General features: G+C 39.3%; 1 protein-coding gene across 5 annotated transcripts in view; it reads left to right on the top strand.

The window, feature by feature from the left end:
* Positions 1–2733: 2733 nt before the first annotated feature.
* The window catches only part of REV1 (REV1 DNA directed polymerase), an 87244-nt gene continuing 62654 nt past the window's right edge, over positions 2734–27323 (top strand). For 2 of the 5 annotated variants that reach the window (XM_045550226.1, XM_045550224.1), the window contains exon 1: positions 2734–2963. Coding sequence is in view for 1 of the 5 variants with exons in the window: in XM_045550228.1 (XP_045406184.1) it covers positions 2939–2963 (25 nt within the window). In the remaining 4 variants the exon portion in view is untranslated. Of the gene's footprint in view, positions 2964–27282; positions 27298–27323 lie in introns of those variants that run through there. The other 3 variants (XM_045550228.1, XM_045550229.1, XM_045550225.1) reach the window with 2 other exon arrangements.

Raw genomic sequence — 27323 nt, 5'->3', positions numbered from 1 at the left:
ATTGGAAGTCTGCCTGCCATCCTTCCTGCATGCTTCACAGATTGCCCTCAGGTAGCAGCATGTACCTGTTTACTTATTTGCCTCCGTCACTACACTGGGAGCTATGTGAGGTCAGGAAATGTATTTTGACCCTTAAGGTCTGGCACAGTGACTGGCATATAGAATGCACACTGTAACTAATTGCTGAATCATCCTGAATTTTGTGAACTGTGTTGTTTAAATATAGATACATACACCTGTCGATGGTCTTTTTTATTCTGTACAAAAAGATAACATGTTTGAAAGAATTCAGTCTTGGTGAGCCAATTCTGCTTCCAACTTCCTATCTAAGTTTCTGTGGGTTTGAGCTCAGTCTCCTTTGTTATTCTTTCATCTTTCAGCATAATGTGCTGAATGCCTTACAACAATCAGCACCATTGCGCTTTCCTATGAATAAATCACATGAGTTACTTCGTGCACATCACCCAAGGGACTTGAGTACAAATCTCTCTTTTTAAAAAAAATAGTTTCATACTGTTATTTTCTGTTTTAGGTATTTGAGGGACTAGATGTCAATGTTTCCAAGGTGAGTTTACTGACAAACAGAGGAGAAAGGACAGCAGAAGCCACGTCCTTACCCAGGGCTGTCCTTACAAGGGTCACTGGTATGTACTTTCATAGGCCCGCTGAGATGTCAGTAATGACAGAATTTTCAAAAATGAATTTTAATAAAGTTCAGGAAAGGGGAATGAGGTACGGTGCCTCAAAACATTCCTTCGAGTGTGGGGGTCGAGGTGGCCATCTCAGTTGCCCTATCCAAAGGTCAGGCTGGCTCCCCTGAGATAGGAAAGACAGTCCTTATGAGAATAAACAGAAGTAGATAAATGAATGAATGAATGCAGGTGATTGGATAAAATAGAAATAAAAGGCTCTTCAGGCATTATAAGATGGCATTAGAATATCCTGAAATGGACAAAAATAAACCTTTGGCAAAATTGTGCCAAGGACTCTAGAGTTTGTATACCTTCTATTTAACTAGTCTTCATTTCTCTGTTTATTCTATTTTATGTAGAGAGCAACGTGATTTTTCCCCCTTATGGGAGGCCGTCTACCATTCTACTATATTCTATAAAGGTATTGCCAAGGTCAGTTAGCTCAATGCTTGCTTCTTGTTTGAGAAAAATACAGGGGGGGAAAAAAAGAAGATCCTTGATTCGAATAGGAGAGAGAGTGGAAAAGAAAATTGAAATACAATGGTGCATTTCCTGCAGAGTTCACCGATTATTTTTCAATTTCAAAATCGAGTTTTGCCATTTCTTGTTGATGGAAATACTGCCCTTTGGAGATAGACGTTTAAAAAACACATAATAAGCAGTTGCCACTGTTTTTCTGTGGCATCCTGGTTTTGCAGTTGGCGAACTGGTTGTGAGCCCATTGAAATTACGCCATTTGTTTTAAATTATGACGTCTCTGGAAAACATGCAATCTGAATTTGTTAGGCTAGCGACGAGAATACTGAAGTTGAAGTGCATTTATATAAAATGGCAAAACCCCGAAAAGGATTGAAAAAAGAAACAAGCTATTTGAATATTCTGTCTTGCCAGTAAACAAGTCCCAGGTCTGCAAATCAGTTTTCAAAAGAATATTGATTATTTCTTAAGTACTTGCAAACTCTTTTCAAGTACCTTAGGAAAGGGAATGAGGGGAAAAAAGTGTTTAACCTTAGCATAGAGGTTGGCGTCATGTTTCTGCATTACAACAATAAAGACTATTATAATAACAATGTGGAATCTCTGGCAAACCCACACTGCCAAGAGTGGGAAAATGGTCCTTACGGAACGATTGTTTTCAGCTAGGAGGCCCTCAATTAGAATTTTATTTAAGCATATGTAACATAGAATATTAAATTTTTTTTTACATTAGTAGAAAATTGCTTTCTCGTGTAAAACTCCCCGTGCTGCACGTGGGATAGGATAGGCGCCGTAGGTTTACAAATATGCAGATGCAATGCGGGGCGGGCACTCAGAGGCCTGAAGATAGTGTTTGCGTCCCGCGGGAGACGGCAACGACGCTCTCAAACCCGGTGGCGCAGTGTTCTTTCCCGCTAACCTATGTGGGCCGTGCTTCTCGATTGCTCCTTGACATAGCAGTGTCAGTTCACGTGTGTCCCTTTCTCCACTAGATGTCACTGTAAATCAGCTGCTCGAGGTAGGGACCCGGGTGTTTGGTGTTATCTTCAGCCAGTACCAGGGTTTTAAGCCCGGTCAGTCCCTGCACTTGTGTCCTCCTCGACCCCGGAGCCCGGAGCCGGGTGCGGGTGGCGGTGCCCAGGGACCCGCTGCAGGGAGAGCATGCGCCTCCGAGGCGCTGGCCGGGCGCCGTGACCAGAGCAAGAGGCGCGGAAGTGGCGGGTTGCAGGGCCGGAGGCGGGCAAGCCCACCGTTCCCTTCCGCCCCCGCCAGCGAGACGGTCACGTGCCTCCGAGGCGCTGCCCCCTGCGGGCGGCGGCGGCAGAGGAGGGCGGGGCCGGGAGGGGCGGCCGGGCCGGCCGACGCGAGGCTCGAGGCGCCGCGCCCGTGGTTCGGGGTCGCCCCAGGCCGGGGGCGAGCCGAGCGCGTGCGCCGCGCAGCGGAGAGTGCGAGCCCGGGCGGGGAATGCGGCTCGCACGGCGCGCGCGCAGGTCCGACCGCCGCAGGCGTGGAAGGGTGGGAGGGGCCAGCGCGTGCGCGCGGGGCAACCAGGGGGTGGGGCTGCGGCGCGCGCGCCCGCTGGAGGGGGTGGGGCGGGGAACAGCCGTGGAGCGCGCGCAGGGCCGGCCGCCGTGAGCGTGGGGGAGCGTGGACCGCGCCGCGGCGGTGTCATTGCCTTTCCCCGGCCCACCTCTCGAGTCCCTGGCTGGAACACTGTGCGGCGGGGGAGCCTGGGTCTGTGAGGCCGGAGAAGGCGGCCGAGCCCGGGCATGGTGGTCTGGGGCAACGCGGAAGGTGAGCGCCCCCCGGCCGGCGGCGGGGGTGGGGGAGGGGCGGGACTGGACACGCGTCTCCCGAGGCGTCGTAGACCCGCCGGGCGGCGGCCGGAGCGCCGACCGCCTGAGGGGGGGGCGGGGGAGGGGCGCGCCGGCTCTGGCCCCGCGGGCCGTCCTCTCGCGGCCTGGGCTGCCGGCGGCGCCCGCCTCTCGCGCCAGCGGCTGCCGGGTTATGTAACGCGTGACCTCCCCTTCCCCCTCCGCCATGGCGCGGCCAGCCCCGGCCCGGCACACGGCCGACCGGTGCCGACCCCTCGCGCCCGCGGCCCTTCCCTCCGCGGTCCCCGCGTCCCGCCGGCCCCGCTCGGACTGCGCCGCAAACTCCTTCCTCCTGCGCCGGCGCCTCGGCCGGCCATTCACTCCCGCGCCATTCATTCCTGCGCGAGTTGGGGCGTTCGTTCAACAAGCATTTGCAGAATGTCGACTGGGGCCAAGCGCTGGCGTTCTCTACCCGGCCTCCCGCCACAGTATTCCCCCCGTGCCCCCTATCTCTCCCACCCGCGTTGGATCCCGGAACCTGTATCAGAGTATCCGAAGGCAATTTTTATGCACTTACTCCCCTTGTTATTTATCTGTTCCCTTAATATGCTGAGCACCGTCCACACTTCCACACACTGTTAAAATGATATAGCCCGTGTGTTTTACTGGTCTTCCTACCTATTCCCAGATTGTAAAGAAATAACCTTAATGTAACAGTCTTCAATTGATTCCACCTTGTTTAAAAAAAATTCAGATGATAGAAGTCTAATAGTTCTGTCTTTACCTTCACGTCTTCTCAAATCATGGACTAAATAGAAATAATATCGTTTAGGTGAAAATGTAGACTTAACACATACCATAAAAAGGGCTTGTAACTATTAAGGACTTTATGTAACAATTCTTAATTGTCTGTGTCTGCCTGGTGTCTCTGGCTTGTCCACTTTAGTCTTGGAGAATAAGATTTCCTCTTTAGGTAGAGTAGGACATACCCTTATCTGGCTCTTCCTGTGGAGTAATGCACACGGTAACTCAACCTGTGGGTACCTTTTACCTGTTTCCAAACTTACGGTCTCTGCTTTCCCACATAGTCTTTGCCCGTACAAATGCTACTAGTATGTTCTCTCCCTTCTTGTACTCCTCTGCCTGGCACTTCAAAACTAACCTAAAGTTCCTTTTCTTCGGGAATCCTTCTCCAGTCTACATTCAGTTCCATTCTCCCTATGTTATGCTGATGATTTTTTTTTTTTTTTTAAGATGTAGAGTCTCACTCTGTTACCAGGCTGGAGTGCAGTGTCACGATCATAGCTCACTGCAGCCTGGAACTCCTGGGGTTCAAGCGATCCTCCTGCTTCAATTTCCTGAGTAGCGGGGACTACAGACGCGTACCACCACACCTGGCTAATTTTTAAATTTTTTGTAGAGACAGGGTCTTGCTTGTTGGCCAGGCTGGTCTCGAGCTCCTGATTATCTTTTTATCCCTATCTTTTTATCTTATTTTGCAAGCCCCTTGAGGTCTAGGTCTTTACTAAACTCCTGTCATTTGTCATAGAACTTTAGTTCTATTTTATGATATATGGTACATATTTAAGATTTTTTTAAAAAAATTGGGAATCAGTCTTAGGATTAATTTCTATGAAGTCTGAAGTAGAAAATAACTTTTCAAAATAGTGTGCTTGAATGTGTAAGATCCCCCCGTTTTCTCCCACCCCCAAGTTCAAAATTCAGATTCTACATAAGAGAATTAAAGAAGCCTGCCCCCATCAGCAATAAACTAGTCATTATTAATGAGAAGTTACAATGACTGCATATAGTATATACTTTATTGTCCTTTCTTTGATAGCTGCTATAATGGAAGGATAGGAACTTCAGAGTTAGTTGTGGGTTTCAGTTCTGGCTCTGCCAATTGTGACCTGGGACAAGTTGTTAATATCTCTGATTTTTCTCTCGTTTGTAAAATGAAGACATCATTTCCCACCTTGGGTAATGGTGTCTGAGGCTTAAATTAGTTCTTAAATGTAAGGCACCTAGTGAGACCTTGGTGCACAGTGGGTGCTCAATAAATAGGTACTCCCTTTGATACACCCCTTTAGTGCAATTCACAATCTAGAATGAGCCTGGATATGCTAGACACAAAGCATGAGAGGAAAGCTAATCAGAACAGGTGGTAGGTACCTCTTGTCTCCAAATAAATGAACAAGTCCTAGTCTAAAGAGCATTGTAGTTCATTCTGCTTCTCAAGAATGTTTGGGTATATATGGCATATTATCAATCATAGGCTATATTAAATAGAACATTTAAAAAATGAAAAGACTTTTTTAATCTTTTATTCTGTTCCTATGATAATAGCACCAACAGAAACATGGATATTAAAACAGAATCCAATTTTTTTCAAAGGCAAATCGAGAGGGGATAAGAGAGGAGGAGAGGTATTAAAAAGTCTTTTTTACAGACAAATAGGTTGCTGGCTCTTTTAATATCTTGTCTGTTTATAAACAGTACATGAATCCTAATCTAAGTTCTAGTGTCTCTGGCTTGGACTGTTAAAATAGTGCCTTCACTGGTGTCTGTATTTCCCTTTTTCCCTGCCCATTCCTCACGTAACAATCAGTGTGATCTTTTTGAAAACATAAATCAGATTGTCAGTTTCTTGCTCATTATCCTCCAAAAGCTTCCTATTATACTTGAATCTAAACCTGTTAGCACAGCCTATTGGGGCATTTTGGATTTGGCAGCTGCCAGCTTCTAACATTATCTCTCACCACATGACCTGCATAATCCTACTCCATATCTACAGTCCTTTTGCCAGCTCTTGAACAAATTGTTCCCCCCTTGGAATGTTATACTTGCTATTCTTTTAGGTGGACCACCCCTTCCCCTAGGTGGTCATGGGTCTTGCCTTCACATCTTCTATTTGCTGCTCAGACATCACCTCAGAGTGGCCTTCCCTAATCCCTAAAATGGAAGCCAGTTCCTCCCTCTCTCTTCTTTTCTTTTCTTTCCTTTTTTTCTCTTTGACATGGTCTCTTGCCAGGCTGGGTGCAGTGGCACGATCACAGCTCACTGCAGCCTTGAACCCCTGGTCTCAAGTGATCCTACTGCCTCAGCCCGCAAATCACTGGGATTATAGGTGTGAGCCACTGCTCTTGGCCCCTCTATCACTTTTGATTCTTTCCTTCTTTCTTTTTCTCCATAACGTTTATTACTAGATGAATACACACTGTTCACTCATGTATTGATTCCGCTCATTAGACTTGTTTGCTCCCAGCCCTCTTCCCAGCTAGAGGGCAGAGGCCTTGTCTGACTTGTACACAGCTTTATTCTTGGTGCTTAGAACTGTGCCTGGTACATAATAGGTTCTTAGCAAAACTTGTTAAATGAATGAATGAATGGTATAGTTGATTTGGACATTAGTTCCGGAGTCAGACAGCTTGGATCAGAATCCAGGCTCCTACCATTTACTGATTGTGAGGCCACAGGCAAGTTATTAACTTTAGGAACTTTTAATGACTTTTGGTGCCTCAGTTTGTTCATCTGTAAGAGGACTGTAATACTAACTACATAGGATTATGATGAGTAATTATCGAGTTACTATATGTAAGTGCTTAGGACAGGGTTATTTTTTACCTTTTAAGAACTATTTGAGATTAGCATATTCACTTAGAGTTTTCTGTTTTCACATGAAATAAAGGTTGATTTAATTTTATATTTTTTGCTGAATTTTTGTTAGCTATCAAAATTATATTTATGGAACTCTTTTAAAATAAATACATTTTGTGGCTGTCTAGAACAAATTAAAAAATAAACTGCTGAGACTAATGACCAGTATTTTGTCTTAATGTGTAAGTCTGGATTTTTATTCTTTAATCTGTAGAAGATGCGAAGAGTGATTATTTCAACAGCTGCCCACCAGAGTGGCTTTTATATATTGCCTTTGAAGTTTAGCTAGAGATCTGATCGTGGTGATGAAAGGACTTGCTGGAAGCTTCTTGTCTTTAGACAGGAAAATCCTTGAATATCCAGTTGAAGTGTGGGTCTTGTAGTATTTGGGAAGGAAGAGATGTTTTATCATCTTTAGTGTGTTCTGTTAATACCTCATTTCATTGTAGATTTTTCCCCTAAAATTGCATTCGGTTCTTAATTAGAGTTTAAAATAACACAGCTATACTTTATATCTTCCTTTGCCTTTCTGTTCTTTTCGTAATGTGATTATTTTTTCTTTAGCATTTACAGAAGTAGTAGAGGAAAGAATTGATGGAGACAATTACTTTATGATAATAGATAATTTGAGATAATACAACTTGAATTATTCTTATAAACTAAGATTCTGCCTGTGGCAAATATACTTGCATAATACTAGTTATTTTTACTTAGTCCAGTTGTCCTTAGTAAAATGTTTCTTTGTAGGAACATTATGTTTTATTTCTCAGTCTGAACTTTAACAAGTAAAAGGATGCTAAACTTTGGGCCTAAATTAAAAAAAAGTCAAAATGCTGCTTCATGTCACATTTGTTTCAAAATTTAATAATAATTGCTAAAGTATTAAATATTTACTGTGTGCCAGGCTCTTTGCTAAGGTCAGTTTCTCATTTAATACCCGCAGCTACCATAAAAGGTAGGCATGGTTGTAAAGAAACAGGTTTAGAGAGAGGTTATTACTTAGCTGGGTCACACAAGTAAGAAAGGAGCTAGGATTTCAACCTAGTTCCACCTGATTCCATAACCACTCTGCTGTGAGGCACATTGAAAACAAGGGCAGGAAATGGTGGCTCTTAACGCCTGTTATACCAACATTTTGGGCGGCCAAAGTGGGAGGATCCCAAACAGGAGTTTGAGACCAGCCTGGGCAACATAATGAGACCCCATTTCTGTAAAAAAATTTTCAAAAATTAGCTAGGTCTGGTGGCACATGCCTGTAGTCCCAGCTACTTGGGATGGGAGGCTGAGGCAGGAGAACTGCTTGAGCTGAAGAGTTTGAGGCTCCAGTGAGCTAAGAAAACTGCCACTGCATTCCAGCCCGGAGGACAGTGACACCCTGTCTCAAAAAAAAAAAACCAAACCAAAAAAAAAAAAAAAAAAACCAACCAACAGGATTTCTGTTTGGAAACTTGCCATTGTATTTTATCATGTTATTTGTATATGATCCTCTTAACTACTGGCAGTTTCATTATTTATGGCTAAGTTTTTTTTTAGATTTAACTGCTATACTTAATTACCTGTATATTCTTGAAGTGTGAAATATTTTAATAGCGTGATGATTTACAAAATCATTTTTTTCTCCTTAAGTCATTAAAAATAAGTCAAAGCATCATACGTGTCCTGGTACATCAACTTCATAAATAGATTGAAAAGGGTTTGCATATGATAGGGGTGATGCATCAGATTTAAGAAAACAAATGTCATTAAATTTAAGGCTAAAATAAATTTCAGGTGACAAGTAAATATTTAATGAAGATTATTAGTGATGAGTTTCTGCTGGTTACAGAGCAAATCTTTGTTTTTGATAAGTAAGGAGGAACACATTGGTAGAAAGTTTTAACATAATTTTATGATTTTTGACATTTACTTGGAAGACTTTTTTTTTTAAGACAGAGTCTCACTCTGTTGCCCAGGCTAGAGTGCCTAGTTCACAGCAACCTCAAACTCCTGGGCTTAAGCTGTCCTCCCTTCTCAGCCTCCCAAGTAGCTGGGACTACGGGCAGGCACCACCATGCCCAGCTAATTTTTTCTATATATATTTTTAGTTGCCCAGCTAATTTTCTTTTTATTTTTATTAGAGACAGGTCTCGCTCTTGCTCAGGCTGGTCTCTAACTCCTGAGCTCAAACGATTGACCTGCCTTGGCCTCCCAGAGTGCTAGGATTATAGGCATGAGCCACCACGCCCGGCCCTTGGAAGACTTTTAATTTGTAAGAATATCTAAATTATGAGTTGTTGACTTTTCAACACCTGAGTAGATTCAGAATGCCAGTGCTAGAAAGAAGCTTACAGATTCTGTAGGCCATCCTCTTATATCTTATTGGAGAAAAATGAAACCTAGAGAGTCATTCACCTACTAAAGAGGATAAATAGAAGTAGAACTTAGGGGTTTTTTACTCTAAGGTCATTTTTTTCCTCTGCTGGACTACACTGTCCCACTGTGTCACCCAGGCAAAGGCTGACATTTAGTATCTCATATTTAAGAGGGCAGAAAATTAAATGATATATTGTGTGAAATTGTGATTTAAAGTCTTGATTTTTTTTTTAATCTTTGGAAAGTAATAGAAAAAACTATTGTCTTCTATTCATGATGCAACTGGAAATTATGCTTTCTCATGTAGGTAGGCGACTGTCTTGTCCACATAGGATAGTTTGAGAAACATTTTAAAGAGACCAGTCTGATTCCACGGTTTTGTGCATGAGTTAAAAGCTTATGTAGAAATGGGCAAAAAGAGTTGGTTGTGATGTGAATAGTTTGTACTCAAAACCAGTATCTGAGCATCAAAATGTTGCTTACTGGCTTCTTCAGACATTCCTAATCATGCCCAAGGCTAAAATGAACTTCTTAGAGGTTTAGTTTGTTCCTAAATTCTGTCATATCTGCATTTGAGATTAGTAAGAATGGATTTAATGCATTTTTATCTTTTAGGCACTATGCATTATGTAATTGAAATTATCATTGGAATTCTTTGCTTTTTTAAATGCTTTTCGTCAAGTTCTGAATTTTACTTTTATAATAACAAGTATTGGCTGTTTATTTCAAGACTTTTTTTAGCCATTTAAGCTGGACAATCCTGAATTTTAAAAATATTTTAACAGTTTCTTCTTCTTTTTTTTTTTTTTTTGTTGAGACACAGTCTCACTCTGTTGCCCGGGCTAGAGTGAGTGCCGTGGCGTCAGCCTAGCTCACAGCAACCTCCAACTCCTGGGCTTAAGCGATCCTACTGCCTCAGCCTCCCGAGTAGCTGGGACTACAGACATGTGCCACCATGCCCGGCTAATTTTTTTTTTTTTTTGTATATATATTTTTAGTTGGCCAGATAATTTGTTTCTATTTTTAGTAGAGACGGGGTCTCGCTCTTGCTCAGGCTGGTCTCGAACCCCTGACCTCGAGCGATCCACCCGCCTCGGCTTCCCAGAGTGCTAGGATTACAGGCGTGAGCCACCGCGCCCGGCCAACAGTTTCTTCTTTAATGTTTTAAGAAGCACAACCAAAAAGTACCTCTTCACTTTTTGTAATGCTTTGTATCTTAAAGAGTGTTTTCACTCGGCTTTTTTCTCATTTAATCTCATGAGAGTCCTGGGAAGAGAGAGAAGGCAGTGTATCCTATTTTATAGCTGCAGTGTAATCCTGGCACCAACCATCCAGAGTTAGGTCAGACATCACAGGTTAAGGGCACAGTCCACATGATTCCCTGCATTGCAGATATTAACCACAGGTGCTAGGGCTTCCAGGCTACCCACACTTCTAACCAACTGCCTACAACTTCAGGAGTTCCCACTGACTCCCTCAGGTTTGATAATTTGCTAGAATGACACAGAACTCAGGAAAGTACTGTTCTTGCAATTACAGTTCTGTTGTAAAGAATACAAACCAGGAGCAGCCAAACGAAGAGAGACATAGGCCCAGGTCTGGGAGGGTCCCAAGCATGAAGCTTCCATATTCTGAGAACACGTGATCCTTCTAGTACATCAGTGTATGATTACCAACCAGGAAAGCTCACTCAGGCTTCAGTGTCCAGTTTTACTGGAGTTTTATTACATAGGTATGATTAAACTAAGTCTCTAGCCCCTTCTCCTGGGAGGTCAAGAAGTCAGGCTGATACCACGTGGCCTAAAGGCCCAACCCTCTAATCATGTGGTTGGCTTTTCCAGCATGGCTAACCCCCATCCTGAAACTAGTGGCCCACTGGGAGTCACCCTGTTAATATAAACTTAAATGTGGGCCAAGGGGCCCACCATGAATAACAAAGACACTCCTATTAGTTGGGAAATTCCAAGAATTGAGCCTTCCAGGGACAAAGGCCAGCCAAATTCTTTACGATATTAGCTGAAGAAGTGGAAACAGACACTTGCCCAATTTGTGACAGCTGACACTAGTAGTATTGGTAGTAACCCAATGACCTCCATTATATTAAAAATTGGAGCAGTTTGCATTTGAACATATTTATATAGAAGGATTGCCTTCTGTTGAGAATTGCTATATAACATGTTATTTTATTGATACAATACTAACTTAAATGTTTTACTTACATAAGTTTTGTTGTAGGTTGGGTTATAAACTAGTTAGTATTTTAAAAGCTCAATAATTCTGGCTATAAAAAGTGATTTTTGGTATTTCTCTTGAATATGTACTTTTAGACCTAGGTGATTATTCGCTACTACTAGAGGAAAACTAAACCTATGAAGTGAGATTTCTGTGGGTGGGAGGGTGTAAGCAGTGGTAATCTATTTGTTGTTAGAGCTTTGAATTTCAGCACTTGAGTTGAAGTTATACTGTTTAAGTTTATGATGTTGGGATTAATATTCTTTTGTTTATGCCCACCCAATAAAAAATCTTTTTTCTGATTGTCACTTAAAGATTATATTAAATTCTCTTGGAACTCACTATTTCTCAGAGATAGAATCTGTTAGTTAAGGTATAGTGTGCTAAATAAACTGTTACACTGAATAAGACTTCTGGTGTGTTGAAGAATGTAGTATCTTCTTAGAATGTCATCTTTAAAAGGTAGTGTTTTGTTTTTGTTTTTTAAAAAATATATGATTTTAAATATATAATATTCTTGGCATGATGCAAGGGGAAAGAGTCCAGAAATAGTGGTAACTTCTTAAACATTCTACTCCCTTTATGTTCACTTACAATTACATTTGGTGAAAGAATTTGTGGGAAAAAAGATTTGTGAAAGACGGGACTGATAGCAGATCCAGGAAAGAGTGACTTTGACCATATTTTTGGATTGCAGTTACTCAGAGGGATTTATTTCTAGTTATATGTCATTATTTATGCCTGTTTATCATGTGAGTTTAGAGATCTAATGAATTGTAGTAATAGAATGAATGCACAAGATGAGGCGTTCTACTAAGATTTCTAAGTCTTAGTGAAGGTTAGGCTCAACAGCCAGAAACTCTGCCTGTCTGTGCACTACACTTCCTAACTATTTACATACACAAACTTAGACTTCTTTTCCTAAAACTTACAAAGTAAGATTTAAACTTCTTGTATGATATTCAAGGCCTTCTGTTATATTTCCTCAGCTACCTTAGTTCTTTTACCACTACATCTGGCCATGTGTCCTACATACCGGTGTATTCTAGAATGTCCTAAACATCTTTCTACAGTTTTTCTTTTGTGTTTTTGATTATGAATTTTCCTTCTTCCTGAAATCTCTCCCTTCCTCCTATTGTTCTTAGTGCAGATCCACCTCTTTAGTGATGTCTTCTTGGGTTTCTTCAACATGAGATTTATTGCTGTTTTCTGTGTGCATTTACTGCATTGTATCAGTGCCTCTAATGTAGGATTGATATGATAGTGTTATGCAAATCTTTTTTCCTTGATAACTTTGGATTGTGGTTTATAATTTACTCACCTTGAAAACTGCGAATTATAGTAAATGCTCAGTGAATATGTAGTAAACCATTAGATCAGACCTGGAATTTGGGGTAAGGGCAAGAGGCAGGACAGGAGAAATTTTGTCACCTATAATCTAATTAAAACCTTCAACTGGTGAGTTGCATTTACTCGTGTTATGAAATTCTTTTTACTTAGTGCATATTGTAGAGACATTCTCTCTAAGTATAACCTGTTTCATTACCTCTGAACTCTAGCCCTTGTCTCTCTTTTCACCATTCTACATACATTTTAGGTATAGGCAAAGTCAGTGATTCATAAAAGTGTGTGCCTCAGACCAGCAGCGTCAGTATTACTTGGGAACTTTTTAGAAATGCAAATTCCTGGCTCTACCCTAGGCTCATTGAAACAAAAACTTCAGAGTTGGGGCCCAGCAGTCTGTGTTTTAACACAGTGGTCCAACAACACCTCTCCGCCCCCAGGACCAGTACTGTCAGTGGCCTTTTAGGAACCGGGCTGCACAGTGGGAGGTGTGAGCCAGTGAGTGAAGCTTCATCTGTATTTACAGCCACTCCCCATCGCTTGCATCACCACCTGAGCTCCGCCACCCACCCCCTGCTTTCGTGGAAAAATTGTCTTCCATGAAACTGGTTCCTGGGCCAAAAAGGTTGGGGACTGCTGTAACAGGCACAAGCATCAGAACCACTGTTTTAGATAAAATCCCTCTTTGGTAGGTAGTACCTCCTTGATTCTCTGGCTCAGTTATGTTCCTATTACTAGCCCTTCTGTTAGTAATAGAATCCCTGATTTACTGCAACCTTGAACTCTTCTATACATAATCATTTGGCTTTCCTGTGAGAATATACTACTTCTCCTCAGTGAAGATCAGTGGCTTTTTATTCCTTCATCTGGACTCTTTTTATTATGTCATCTCCAGAACATTCTTTTGTTTTCCTTTGTAAGCTTGATCTCTACTTAGGGACATGCTGACTTTGAGATGCCTGGGACATCCTAGTGGAGATATTTAATAAAAGCATTTGGGCATTGTGGTTTAGAAGACAGGAAACTAGGAAAATTGAGGGAGGGTGCTAGGAAACCAAGTGATTTGGCTGCTCTCTGGAAAGCCAAGGAAAGCAGTTTTTTTGTATTTTAAGGTGTCACCATCTCTTTCCCATTCTTTCTATGGAAATCTGTAATTCCAGGGAAGGAAACTATTAGTAATTCTTTCAGAAAACCCCCTTCAGTTTGCATTCACATGATTGGTTTTGCTAAATCATGCATCTTTTTAGGAATTTTTTTTTTTAGTTATGAATAACCAAAAGGATAAGGGAAAGAAAATTCTTTGATATATTGAATTGTTTGGGATAGAGGCTTTCCTTTCAATCTGATCAGCCTCAAACGGGGACATTACAAATGTTTGTTATGCATTCTCAGTTTTAATATATCCAAATACTTTTTATATAGTACATCTTATTGTTTGTCACTTTTTATCTCTGTAATTTATTTAAATATTGGATCAAAATTGTAATATCATTTGTTAGGGTACAGGCTAAGCTGCTATAACAGAGACTTCAGAATGCAGTGGCACAAACAGTTTTAAGTTTTGCTTTCTCCTGTGAGTCCAAAGGTAGGTAAGCAATCCACAGTGGATGAACAACTCTTTTTTAGGTTGTTCAGGGTTCCACATTCCTTTTGTTTGCTTAGCCCCTCACTCCCTAGGGTATTATCCTCATTCTCATGGTTGAAGCTGTTACTTCACAACTATATTCCAGAAAATGAGATAAACAGCTTCCTTTAAGAATATGGCACCTATTTTATATGAATTACTCATATCCCATTGGCCAGAACCTGGTCACATGGCCACTCCTGACTTTTAGAGGAGCCTGGGGAATGTAGTCTGTAGTTGGCAATCCTGCTTCCCACTAAGAGGGGTGGGAGAGGTGTTCTATTGCTAAAGGAGGAGTGAATACTGGAAGACAGTGCCATTCTGCCACTGCAGAGTTTGGGAGTCCCAAGACCACCCTCACTTTTGACCCTGCAAGTTTGGGGATCCTTATCACTTTTAGGTCAATAATTCACTAGAAGGATTTGCAGAACTCCAGAAAACTCTTGTACTTTTGGTTGAATTTATTACAGTGAGAAGATACAGAATAAAATCAGCCAAGGGAAGAGGTGCATGGAGCACACAGAGAAGTTACACATGTGGAAATAACAGTTATCCTTTCCCAGGGGACTTGTGGACAGTGCTAACTTCTGGCACTGATGTGTAAAGTATAGAGAATCACCAATTAGGGAAGTTCACCCAAGCCCTGGTATCCAGTTTGTTTTGGGGTTTGGTCACTTAGATGTGATTGACTACTGGCATGTTTGACCTTTAGTCTCCAGCCCTTCAAGAGGTTGATAATATTATACATGGCTCTAAGCCCTCACCATAAATCAGTGTTAGACTGTCTGGAGTGGCTCAAAGCCCCCAGGTAAACAAAGGCTTTTAACAGGCAGGAAATTCCAAGGGTTTAGATATTGCCTCCCAGGAACTAAGGGCAAAGGCCAGAGCTTTCTTTGGGTAAGGTTAATTCTACTACACAGCCTCATCTGTGGATAGGCCCGTCCTGTTTTTTGGAAAGCATAAAAAAACTTGCATAATACGTATGCTTTTGTTGCAAGCTTTTTTTTTTTTTTTTTGGTTTGTTTAAATGGGTAAACATATAGAATGATACACATTTTAAAGACTGCAAAAGACTCTAGAGTCTGTCAGGTCCAACTCTGTCCACATGTGGAAGAGCTAAGATCTGACTGATTTGTGACTTGCTTAAGGTCAGAGAACCAGTTAGCAACAAAATTAGTGCTGACTCTTGGTCTTTTTTTTTTTTTTGAGACAGAGTCTTGCTCTGTGGCCCAGGGTAGAGTGCAGTAGTGGTGTCATCATAGCTCACTGCAGCCTCAAACTCCTGGGCTCAAGTGATCATTCTGCCTCAGCCTCTCGAGTAGCTGGGACTACAGGCATGTGCCATCACACCCAGCTTATTTTTCTATTTTTTGTAGAGATGGGGTCTTGCTCTTGCTGTTGCTCAGGCTGGTCTCGAACTGCTGACCTCAAGCGATCCTCCCACCTCAGCCTCCCAGAGTGCTAGGATTATTACAGTTGTCAGTCACTGCACTTGGCCTGACTCTGGGTCTTTACTTCTTCTCATGAATATGGGCTAGTTGGGTTCTAGATGGAGCTTATTTGTAGGACCTATTTTTTTCCTGAGTCCTGTTACATATACAGCTGCTACTTTGTCTAACCCAGACAGGTGCTGCACTCCCTGGTGAATAAGCATCTCTTTTGTTGAATTAGGCTAGTTGAATTTAATAACATTCTTACTTTTTAAGCAGTTCATATTGATACCATTGTTATTTTCTCCATTGAAAATTTGGGAACACAGTTTTATAGAGGATGAGTATGATTTTGTACCACAAACCAGCAGTGCAGCCTTATAGAACATTTTAGCTTCTCTACTCTAGAAAGAAACTGCAAAATAAATAGCACTAGGCCTACCTACTCTGTAGATGAGTTGTAAAGATAAATGATAGATTTAGAAGGCCCTTTGGAAAATAAAAGCACTATGGAAATATAAGATAGTAGTGGTGTGTTTAATGTAAAGAATTTAAATTTGAATGTTAAAATTCAAGGAACATCAAAAGGAAGAAAATTTAGTCAGTTAACAGGTAAATTTTTTAGATGGTGGGAATATGGGTAATTTCCCCCTCTCCCTTTCTGTTTTCTGTATTTTCCAATTTTCTACAATAAACATGTATTGCTTTTATAAATAGAGCAGGACAAACTGTTTTTGAAAAGGAACGCCTAGCAAGATTGAATACTGTACTTAGCAGCATAGTAAAGCAGTGTACAAACATGAATCAGTAATGGAGAAATAATAGAGAATGTCCCAAGAAAAGATGGAAAGGTCAGACTCACTTCAAGAAAAGGCTTGTGTACCAAAGCCTATATTTTTTTCTTAGGAAAGTACTGTATGCCACTTTTATTTGATGGATTAAAGTTCTTTAAGTTCTGTGTTTATAAAGTTGGTATCTCATCAAGTACAGGAATTGTTTGATTGTAGCAGAAAAAATTGGTAACAGTAAAAAGTTTTAGTATAATGAAGGTAAAAACCCCACAAAGTTGTAAAGAAAGGGTTCTGTTAAGAATAAAATCTGATCTAAATATCTTGGACTTTTATATATTTTTATAAGAGATCTTAAGTACTGGAAATGCACACAGCACTGTTAGAACGTAAACCATCAGCTTGGTTTAGAATCCATCGCTGAAAGCCAAAGTATATCCTAAAGACTAGAGGCAGTAGCTGTGCTTCTGTGGAAATGCTGCCCTTCATCTAAGTGTCTGATTTTTGGTTTCCTTTTAAATACCTTGGTGAGAGTCAAAAATCAAAACCTGACTGTAGTATGTGGGATGGGTCTGGAAGTTTGCTCCGTTTCCCTGAAAATTGAGTAATCTCTGTAGTGCCAGTGTGACTTCAGTTCTCTTCTGTTTGAGAACTATAGACTTAGAGCAGTGGTCCCCAACCTTTTTGGCACCAGGGACCAGTTTCATGGGACACAATTTTTCCATGGGGGTTGGTGGTGGTGATGGTGGTTTTGGGGTGATTCAAGCGCATTACATTTACTGTGCACTTTATTATTACAATTGTAATATATAATGAAATAATTATACTACAACTCACCATAATGTAGAATCTAATAGACCTCAGGTGGTGATGGAAACAATGGTGAGTGGCAGTAAATACAGATGAAGCTTGGCTTGCCCTCCGTTCATCTCCTGCTGTGCCTCCTCTGCTGTTCCTAAGTTTCATGGAAGAGAATTTTTCCACAGACAGGGCTGGCGGACAGCAGAGCTCTGCAGCCTGGTCCCGAACTGGTCAAAGACTGGTACCAGTCCGGAACATAGGGGTTGGGGGCTACAGGCTTAGAGAATGATGTTCTGTATGGTTGAGTCAAAACAAAATCACACAACAGCTGTATTTTTGTATCTAACCATTAAATAAAAAGCTCTTTATCTGGTGTTAAAGCTCTTGCCATTTAAGGACAAAATCAGAGCACATTGGAGTAGACATTGTCAAACTTTTTTATTGCCTGTGTGGTAGCACCTCATTTACTTAGTCACTCATAAGGGTGATACCTGGTCCTTGTAAATTACTTCTGTAGTTGACCTGCCACTGCTCCAATTCAAATTAAAAAAAATCCCAGATACTGCTGTACAGGTTTCTTAGAGAAATAGTCTCTGTAAATGTATATGCCACATTTTGTTTATCCATTCATCAGTCCATGGATGCTTGGATTGGTTCTACCTTTTGGCTCTTGTGAATAATGATAGGAACATGGATATACAAATATCTGTTCGTGTCCCTGCTTTTAATTCTTGTTGGTGGAATCATATGGTAAGTCTATTTCTAATTTTTTTAATAATTGCCATACTGTTTTCCATAGCAGCTGTACCATTTTATATTCCCACCAACAGTGCACAAGGGGTTCAGTTTCTTCCCATCCTCATCAACACTATTTTCTGTTTTTTTTTTCTTTTTTAAATTTTTAATTATTATGGGTACGTAACAGTTGTATATCTTTATAGGGTCCATGTGATGTTTTGATACAGCTATACGAAGTAAGTTAATCAAATCAGGGTAATTGGGATATCCATCACCTCAGGCATTCATCATTTCTTTCTATTAGGAACATTCGTATTCTACTTTCTTATTTTAAAGTTATACCCTAACTTGCTGATTATAGTCACTTTGTTGTGCTATCAAATATTGTTCATTCTGTCTATATTTTTGTATCCATTAGCCATCCCCACTTTATCCCCCCTCCCTGCTACCCTTACCAGTCTCTGGTAATCATCATTCTACTCTCTGCTTCCATGAGATCAATTGTTTTTTAATAATTTGCTCTCACATATGAGTGAGAATAGCAATATTTGTCTTTTTGTGCTTGGCTTATTTCACTTAACGTTCCATCCATGACGTTGCAAATGGCAGGATTTTATTCCTTTTTTGTGGCTATATAATATCCCATTATGTATATGTACCACAATTTCTTTATCCATTTATCCATTGATGGACACTTGGGTTGATTCCAAATCTTGGCTATCATGAGTAGTGCTGCAATAAACATGGGAGTGTGGATGTCTTTTCGATATACTGAATGCTCCTCCTTTGGATATACCTGGAAGTGGAATTGCTGGGTCAGATGGTACTTCTATTTTTACTTTTTTGAGGAACCTCCATACTGTTCTCCATAACGGTTGAACTAATTTATATTCCCACCAACAGTGTATGAGGGTTCGCCTTATCTCCACATCCTTGTCAGCATTCTTTTTTTTTTTTTTTTGAGAAAGTCTCTCACTTTGTTTTCCCGGGCTAGAGTGCCGTGGTATCAGCTTAGCTCACAGCAACCTCGAACTCCTGGGCTCAAGCAATCTTTCTGCCTCAGCCTCCTGAGTAGCTGGGACTACCATGCCTGGCTAATTTTTTCTATGTATATTTTAGTTGTCCATATAATTTCTTTCTATTTTTAGTAGAGACGGGGTCTCGCTCTTGCTCAGGCTGGTCTCTGAACTCCTGAGTTCAAGCGATCCACCCGCCTCGGCCTCCCAGAGTGCTAGAATTACAGGCGTGAGCCACCACGCCCGGCCCATCAGCATTCTTTATTGCTGTCTTATTGATAAAAGCCATTTTAACTGGGGTGAGATGATATCTCATTGTAGTTTTGATTTGCATTTCTCTGATGACTGATGATGTTGAGCATATTTTCATATACTTGTTGGTCATTTGTCTTCTTTTGAGAAATGTCTATTCAGATCCTTTGCTCATTTTAATTGGATTATTTGATTTTTGTTTCCTATTGAGTTGTTGGAATCCCTTGTATATTCTAGTTATTAGTCCCTTGTCAGATGGGTAGTTTGCAAATATTTTCTCCCATTCTGTGGGCTGTATCTTCCCCTTGTTGATTGTTTCCTTTGCTGTGCAGAAGCTTTTTAGTTTGATGTGATTGTATTTGTCCGATTTTGCTTTGGTTGTCTGTGCTTTGGGAATATTACTCAAGAAGTCTTTGCCCAGACCAATGTCCTGAAGTGTTTCTCCAGTGTTTTCTTTTAGTAGTTTCGTGACTTCACATCTTAGGTTTAAGTCTTTAATCCATTTTGATTTGATTTTTGCATATGGTGAGAGATGAGAGTCTAGTTCATTCTTCTGCATATGAATATCCAGTTTTCCCAGCACGATGTATATTGAGAAAACTGTTCTTTCCCCACTGTTTGTTCTTGGCACCTTTGTTGAAGATTAAATTCACTATAGATGTGTGGGTTTATTTCTGGGTTCTCTATGTTCTGTTGGTCTGTGTGTCTGTGTTTTATACCAGTACCATACTGTTTTGGTTATTGCAGTTTTGTAGTATAATTTGAAGTCAGGTAATGTCATTCCTCCAGTTTTGTTCTTTTTATTAAGATGGTTTTGGCTATTCTGGGTCTTTTGTGGTTCCGTATAAATTTTGGGATTATTTTTTCTATTTCTGTGTCATTGGTATTTTGATGGGGATTGTATTAAATCTGTAGATTGCTTTGGGTCATGTGAACATTTTAACAATATTGATATTTCCAATCCATGAGCATGGAATATCTTTCCATTTTTTTGTGCCCTCTTCAGTTTCTTTCATCAGTGTTTTACAGTTTTCATCATAGAGATCTTTTACCACTTTGGTTGAGCTTATTCCTAGGTATTTTATTTTATTTTATTTGTAGCTATTGTAAGTGGGATTACTTTTCTTAGTTTCTTTTTCAGATTGTTTACTATTGGCATATAGAAATGCTACTGATTTTTGTATGTTGATTTTGTGTCCTGCAGCCTTACTGAACTTGCTTATCCATTCTAAAAGTTTTTTTTGTGGAGTCTTTAGGTTTCTCTAGATATAAGATCATATCATCTGCAAACAAGGACAATTTGACTTCTTCCTTTCCAATTTAGATACCCTTTATTTCTTTCTCTTGTCTGATTACTCTAGCTAGAACTTCCAATACTATGTTGAGTAACAGTATGAAAGTGGGCACCCTTGTGTTGTTCAAGATCTTAGAGGAAAGGCTTTCAGTTTTTCCCCATTCAGTATGGTACTAGCTGTGGTTGTGTCATATGTGCCTTTTATTGTGTTGAGGTAAGTTCCTTCTGTACCCAGTTTTTTGAGTTTTTATCATGAAGAGATGTTGAATTTTATTGAATGCTTTTTCAGCATCATTTGAAATGATCATATGGTTTTTGTTCTTTGTTCTGTTTATATGATGTGTCACGTTGCTTGATTTGGGCATGTTGAACTGTCCTTGTATCCTTGAGATGAACCCCACTTCATCATGATGAATAATCTTTTTAATGTGGTGTTCAATTCAGTTTATTAGTATTGTGTTGAGGATTTTTGCATCTATGTTCATCAGAGATATTGGCTTATAGTTTTCTTTTTTTGTTGTGCGTTTGGTTTTGGTATCAGGTTGATGCGGGGCCTCCTCGATTTGACTTTGGGAGACTTACCTCTTCTCGGTTTTTTGGGGAATAATTTATGTAGGATTGATAATAGTTCTTTGAATACTTGGTTCAATCTTGGTACATTGTATGTGTCTAGTAATTTATCCATTTCTTCTAGGTTTTCCAATTTATTGGCACATAGTTGCTCATAGTAATGGCTAATGATTCTTTGGATTTCTGCAGTATCAGTTGTAATGTCTCCTTTTTCATCTCTGATTTTATTTCTTTGAGTCTTCCCCTTTTTTTAGTCTGGCTAAAGGTGTGTCAATTTTGTATGTCTTTTCAAAACAATTTTTCATTTCATTTGATCTTTTGTAATTTTTTGTTTCAATTTCATTTATTTCCGCTTTTATCATTTTTTTTTCTTCTATTTTGGGTTTGGTTTGCTCTTGTTTTTCTAGTTCTTTGAGATGCATTGCTTATTTGAAGCTTTTCTACTTTTTTGATGTAGGCACTTACTGCTATAAACTTTCCTCTTAGTGTTTTTGCTTGTATCCCATAGGTTTTGATATGTTGTATTTTCATTTTCATTTGTTTCAAGAAATTTTAAAATTTTCTTCTTAATCTCTTCACTGATCCACTTGTCATTCAGTAGCATATCGTTTAATTTTCATTGTTTTTATAGTTTCTGGTGTTCCTGTTGTTACTGATTTCTAGTATTATTCTGTTGTCAAAGAAAATACTTGGCATGATTTCAGTTTTTTTTAATTTTTTAAGACTTGTTTTGTAGCCTAACATATGGTCCGTGCTTGAGAATGATCCATGAGCTGAGGAGAAGAATGTGTATTCTGCATCTGTCGCATGAAATGTTCTGGAAATATCTATGAGGTCCATTTGGTCTCAAGTGCAGATTAAGTCCAATTTTTCTTTGTTGATTTTCTGTCTGGATGATCTGCCCATTGTTGAAAGAGGAGTGTTGAGCTCTCCAGTGATTATTGCATTGGTGTGTATCTCTGTCTTTAGCTCTGATAATATTTGCTTATATATCTGGGTACTCCAGTGTTGGGTGCATATATATTTAGTTACATCCTCTTGTTGAATTGACTCCTTTATCATAATCTTCTTTGTTTCTTCTTATCCTTTCTGTCTTGAAATCTATTTTATCTGATAAAAGTATAGCTGTTCCTGCTCTTTTCTGGTTTCCATGTGCATGGAATATCTTTTTCCATCCCCTTATTTTCAGTCTGTCTGTCTTTATAGTTAAGTGTTTCTTGCAGACAACGTATAGTTGGCTCTTGTTTTTTTAATCCATTCAGCCACTCTGTGTCTTTTGATTGGAGAGTTTAGTCCATTCACATTCAATGTTATTATTGAAAGGTAAGGTTTTACTACTGCCATGTTGTTATTTGATTTCTGGTTGTTTTGTGGTCTTCTTTTTCTTTCTTACTTCTTTCCTGTCTTTCTTTGTTAAAAGTGATTTTCTCTGGTAGAGAAAATCAGAGCTGGGCATTGGCGGTGAATAACAGGTTGGGCCAGCCAGGATTCAATAGTTTTCAATTCTGGATATATCAGGTAAACTTTGGTATTTGTTTAGTATTTGTCTTGACTCTGGAAGACAAAATAATCAGTAACTTTTAAACAGAAAGTCATAAAAAATTAATTCAGTACCATGTAATTTTGTATTCTATTTCACATTGGGTTAGTAATCTTCATGAATGCATTAGCTTTTTAATTAAAGTTTTGGAGGTTTTTTCTAGTCCAAATGGTGTGATCTCCAAAGTTATCAGAAACCTGATTTCAAGAGTACTTGTCATTCCTTTCCATGACTTTTGTTAAGCAAATTTTGAACTTTAGGTAGTTAAACTGCTTTTTGAGAAGAATCACAGTAAGATAATAATTGTCTGGATGATTAAAAAAAAGTCTTAGAATAGTTAAGGAGACAATTGACAAAAAAATTTGGTTATTTTTATGACATATAACAATTTAACATAATCATAATTATTATGGATAACGTATCTTAAGACATACCAGAATTTTAGGAATCTCATACGATATTGGAACACATAGTTATAATGTATTTATACAAATGTAACCCAAAGAAAGTTAAACACCAGTTCATATTTGACAATTTTTCCTATGTGGTATGAACATACCAAATACAAATGTAACCCAAAGAAAGTTAAACACCAGTTCTTATTTGACAATTTTTCCTATGTGGTATGAACATACCAAATAAGACTAATTTTTTTTTTAAGTGGCTCTAAAACTTAAAAAGGTAGTTTGAGGACTGGATTTAAAATTTTGATTTTTGGAAACTTTGTCAAATATCAAAAGTTTAAAACATTTGTTTAAAATAGGGTCACAGGTTATTATAAGTCACTTATTTAGCAAAAGTGATAATTTTGAGATTTCAGAAAGCAAAACCTCTACTCTTTGGTGGAGAGATTTAGTTCCTCATTCATAAAACCTAATAAAAAACCGAAAGACAAGCTAATGAAGAGACAGATTGAACCTGTTTTTCTTTCTCTCTCTCCTCTTTTTAAGTTTACTGAGCGGGTAAGCAAAAATTTTTACTATCTATTAGCATTACACGAAAATTTTATTTAAATAAAACTAAATTTTACCTTTATATTAATATGTTATCAATGCTAAAGCTAATTTTAATAAAACCCCATAAGCAAATTTATTTAATTTTAATTTGACCATAAAGTAAGATTTTTTATAAACGTTCTATGATTTTTACCATTCTTTCCTAACCTTTGTATCCATTTAGTTTCTTTAAATTTAATTAAAAAAATTTTTTTAAAGCCTTTGAATTTGGCAGAATTACTTTTCATATAACACAACCACATTTCTTTTTTTTTTTTTTTTGAGACGGAATCTCGTTCTGTCACTGGGCTAGAGTGCAGTGGCTTCATCATAGCTCACTGCAACCTCAAATTCCTGGGCTCAAGTGATCCTCCTGCCTCAGTCTCCAAAGTAGCTGGGACTACAGGCTCTTGCTACCACTCCTGGCTAATTTTTCTGTTTTTCGTAAAGATGGGATCTTGCTGTGGCGTAGGCTGGTCTCAAACTCCTGGCCTCAAGCAATCCTCCTGCCATAGCCTTTCAAAGTGCTGGGATTATAGGTGTGAACCATGGTGCCAGGCTTCACGTAAGAGTTTTATAGTTTTAGTTCTCATGTTTGGGTCTGTGATAATTTAATTTTTTAATATGGTATACGGTAAAGGACCAACTTCTTTTGCATGCAGTATCCAATTTTCCTAGCACCATTTGTTGAAAAGATTGTCCTTTCCCCATTGAATGGTCATGGAGAAGTTCTTTTAAATATGGATGTCCTGGGATGGATCATACCTTAAGCCAGTTACTAACAAGTTCCTTAATTGTCAGTAAATGTCTTAGCAGAGAATTGACAGCTCACTAAGGTAAAGAGGCTATAAAGACAAAAAGAAAGAGGTATTGAGTAGAGAAATGTGAGAGAAGTTTTATTTCATTCAGCAAGTATTTCATGAATAACTGTTAAATGAAGGTAAGATAAACCTATATGTGTATATATTAATATTACTATAGTAATAAGACTGATTAAATGCCAGTTTCATTAAAATCAGTTTCATTACTTAATAGACTTTTGAGGGGGCAGGGTTTTGCTCTGTCACCCAGGCTGGAGTACAATGGCAAGATCATAGCTCACTGCAACCTCAAACTCCTGGGCTCAAGTGATCTTCCTGCTTCAGCCTCCTGAGTAGCTGGGACTACAGGTGTATGCAACCATGCCTGGCTAACTTTTTATTTTTTGTAGAGACAGGGTCTTGCTATGTTACTTAGGCTGGTCTTGAACTCCTGACCTCAAGCAATTCTCCTGCCTCGGCCTCCCAAAGCATTGGGATTATAGAAGTGAGCCACTGCACGGGCCCTCAATAGACTTTAGAGTAGCAAATATATAACTGGTTAACACCAATGAGTATGTATTTGAGTATTTTCTGGATATGTAGTGAGGATTTTGCTAGTGTGTGATGAACTGTTAAGAACCTTGTAATGTTAGTAATTCTTCAGTAAAGAGATGAAATTTCACTTTTGCATGAAAATGATTGTTCCTGGTGATGAACATCATTCCAAGGGTAGATGTTAAAATCCACCAATAGCCATAGTAAAGAAGGCAGAATGAAGTTCTTTTTAGTGGAATTTCACCAGCCTCTTAAAGTGCACATTGGAAGCCCAGAATGGACTGATAGCAGTGTGCCCCAGCAAAAGATAAACATTAGGAAAAAAGCATATGTAATTAATCTTCTATATTTTTAAATATGCAGGTCCTTAATGAGACTCTGTAGAGATTTGAACATCCCTATTAAAAGAATAAGGAGAGTTAGGAAGTCTTTTGCATTGTAGCCATTCAGTATCCCTGGGCTCATTATAGACATAGCTGCTCTCCCATTGCCTTAAACTTGCCTCACCTGGCCAGCTGTTATTGCGTGTTAACACTGAGGGTTGGGCATGGCTGCATTGTCAACTTCTAATTTGGTTGGTCTTTATAATTTCATTACTTGGAGTTTAGTTTATAGGTGAGTTTTTAGCTTGTGAACCTTTCATTTCAAGGGTTAGGACATTTCCAGCCCCTTTTTTAGAGAGTCACATATAGAAACAAAAGAGAACCAAGAAGTCTTTTTTTTTTTTTTTTTTTTAAGCCAGTCAAATTTAGCAGTGGGAGTTGTATACCAACTTTAGTGACACTTATGTTAATAAGTTCTGATAACCCACTACTATCAGACCAGCTCCAGGAAGTCTTTAGACTTCATTTGTGTCATCAGTCTTTTCCAAGTTGTTGAGCTTTTTCTTCAAAAACAATCTTATTTAGACCCTAAATCTAAAACTTATTAAAAAAAAAAAAGCATAGCTGCTAAAATTGAAGTTAGTTTAGAGAGTGAAACCTTGCTTGCTATTTTTGCCCCCAACTTTCTTCTCCTCCCCAGCACATCTACCCTACATCCAGTTATGGCCCCACAGGAATTCTACTGGGCTCCAATCAAACTTTTCTTGTTTTATAGATGAACAAATGTTAGGCTCAGTGCTGTTGGACTCACCCCAAACCATATAGCTAGGCAGTCAATAGAACTGGTATTTGAGCCCAGATCTTGTGTCACTAAATCTACTGTTTCCATTATGTTGTAGACAATGGATAGTTTATTTAACACATTAATTGCCATGTGAGTTGTATTTAACTCTCAGTAGTTGAGAGCCCGGGGCCTCATGAAGCATATATAACTCATATGTCTCTTCACTTTGGGAGCCAAGAGAATTATTTTTCCAGTTGCATATAACAATACAAAAATAACAAATTTTTCATTAAATTAGAAAAGATTGTTTTCGAAGTTTTTATTCTGTTTTTGTAATAAAACACCGTGGCCCCAAGGAAAAATTTTTTTTCTAATGTGGCAGTCAATGTGTTAAAATAACTAACGGCAGAGAATGGTGGCTCACACCTGTAATCCCAGCACTTTGGGAGGGTGAGGTGGGAGGATTACTTGAGGCCAGGAGTTGAAGACCAGCCTGGGCAACATAGACCTTGTCTCAAACAAACAAAACTAACAATGTTACATACTGTAGTTTTCAAAGCATTTCCACATATGTGATCTCATTTGAGTTTCACTCTGAACTGGCAGGATACATTACTATTAATATAATAGTAGTTAATGCTTATTGAGGGCATATCCTAAATGTTAGAAATAAGGGTGCTTTTGCATACGTGAATTCACCCTTGATCTATTTTTTTAAACTAAGTTTTTGAAACCCAGTAATTGGTTCTCCATTAATGTTGCTGGATGAGAAATTGGTAGTTTATTTTAGGTTGTACGTTATGGTTTCAGAAACCTTTATCACTTTCCTTATGGTCACCAAGCACCGTGGATTGTGAGATTGGGAGCCCAGTCTTGAGTTTCCTCCAAAAACTAGAAGGCAGTTTTTATTTTCAAGTCTAGGTTGATAATTGGGGATGGTTTGTCACTACAGGGCAATGTCTTCTTACTGAGTAGGTTTAGTCAAGAGGACACGTTGTAATTCAGGAGGTTGCTCGGAACAGAGAGGATGAAAACTGGGGGAGAGTTATTTCTGAGGGATGTTTCTGTCAAATAGTGGTATCCTGATTAATTGCCCTTCTCCATTCTAGGTAAAGTCCTATTTACAGAAACAAATCAGTCATCTAGAGCGGAGACCTTTCCCCTGGATGTGGTCATGGAGGCATTGGTGGAGCCTCTTTCTTTTTCTAAGATTGAAGTGGTTAGTAGAAACGTATGCCTTTACTT

This window comes from Lemur catta, chromosome 4 (genome assembly GCF_020740605.2).
Source record: "Lemur catta isolate mLemCat1 chromosome 4, mLemCat1.pri, whole genome shotgun sequence".
NCBI classification, from domain to species: Eukaryota; Metazoa; Chordata; class Mammalia; order Primates; family Lemuridae; genus Lemur; species Lemur catta.
The sequence above is the reverse complement of the archived record's forward strand: the minus strand, read 5'-3'. Positions and strand labels throughout refer to the sequence as shown.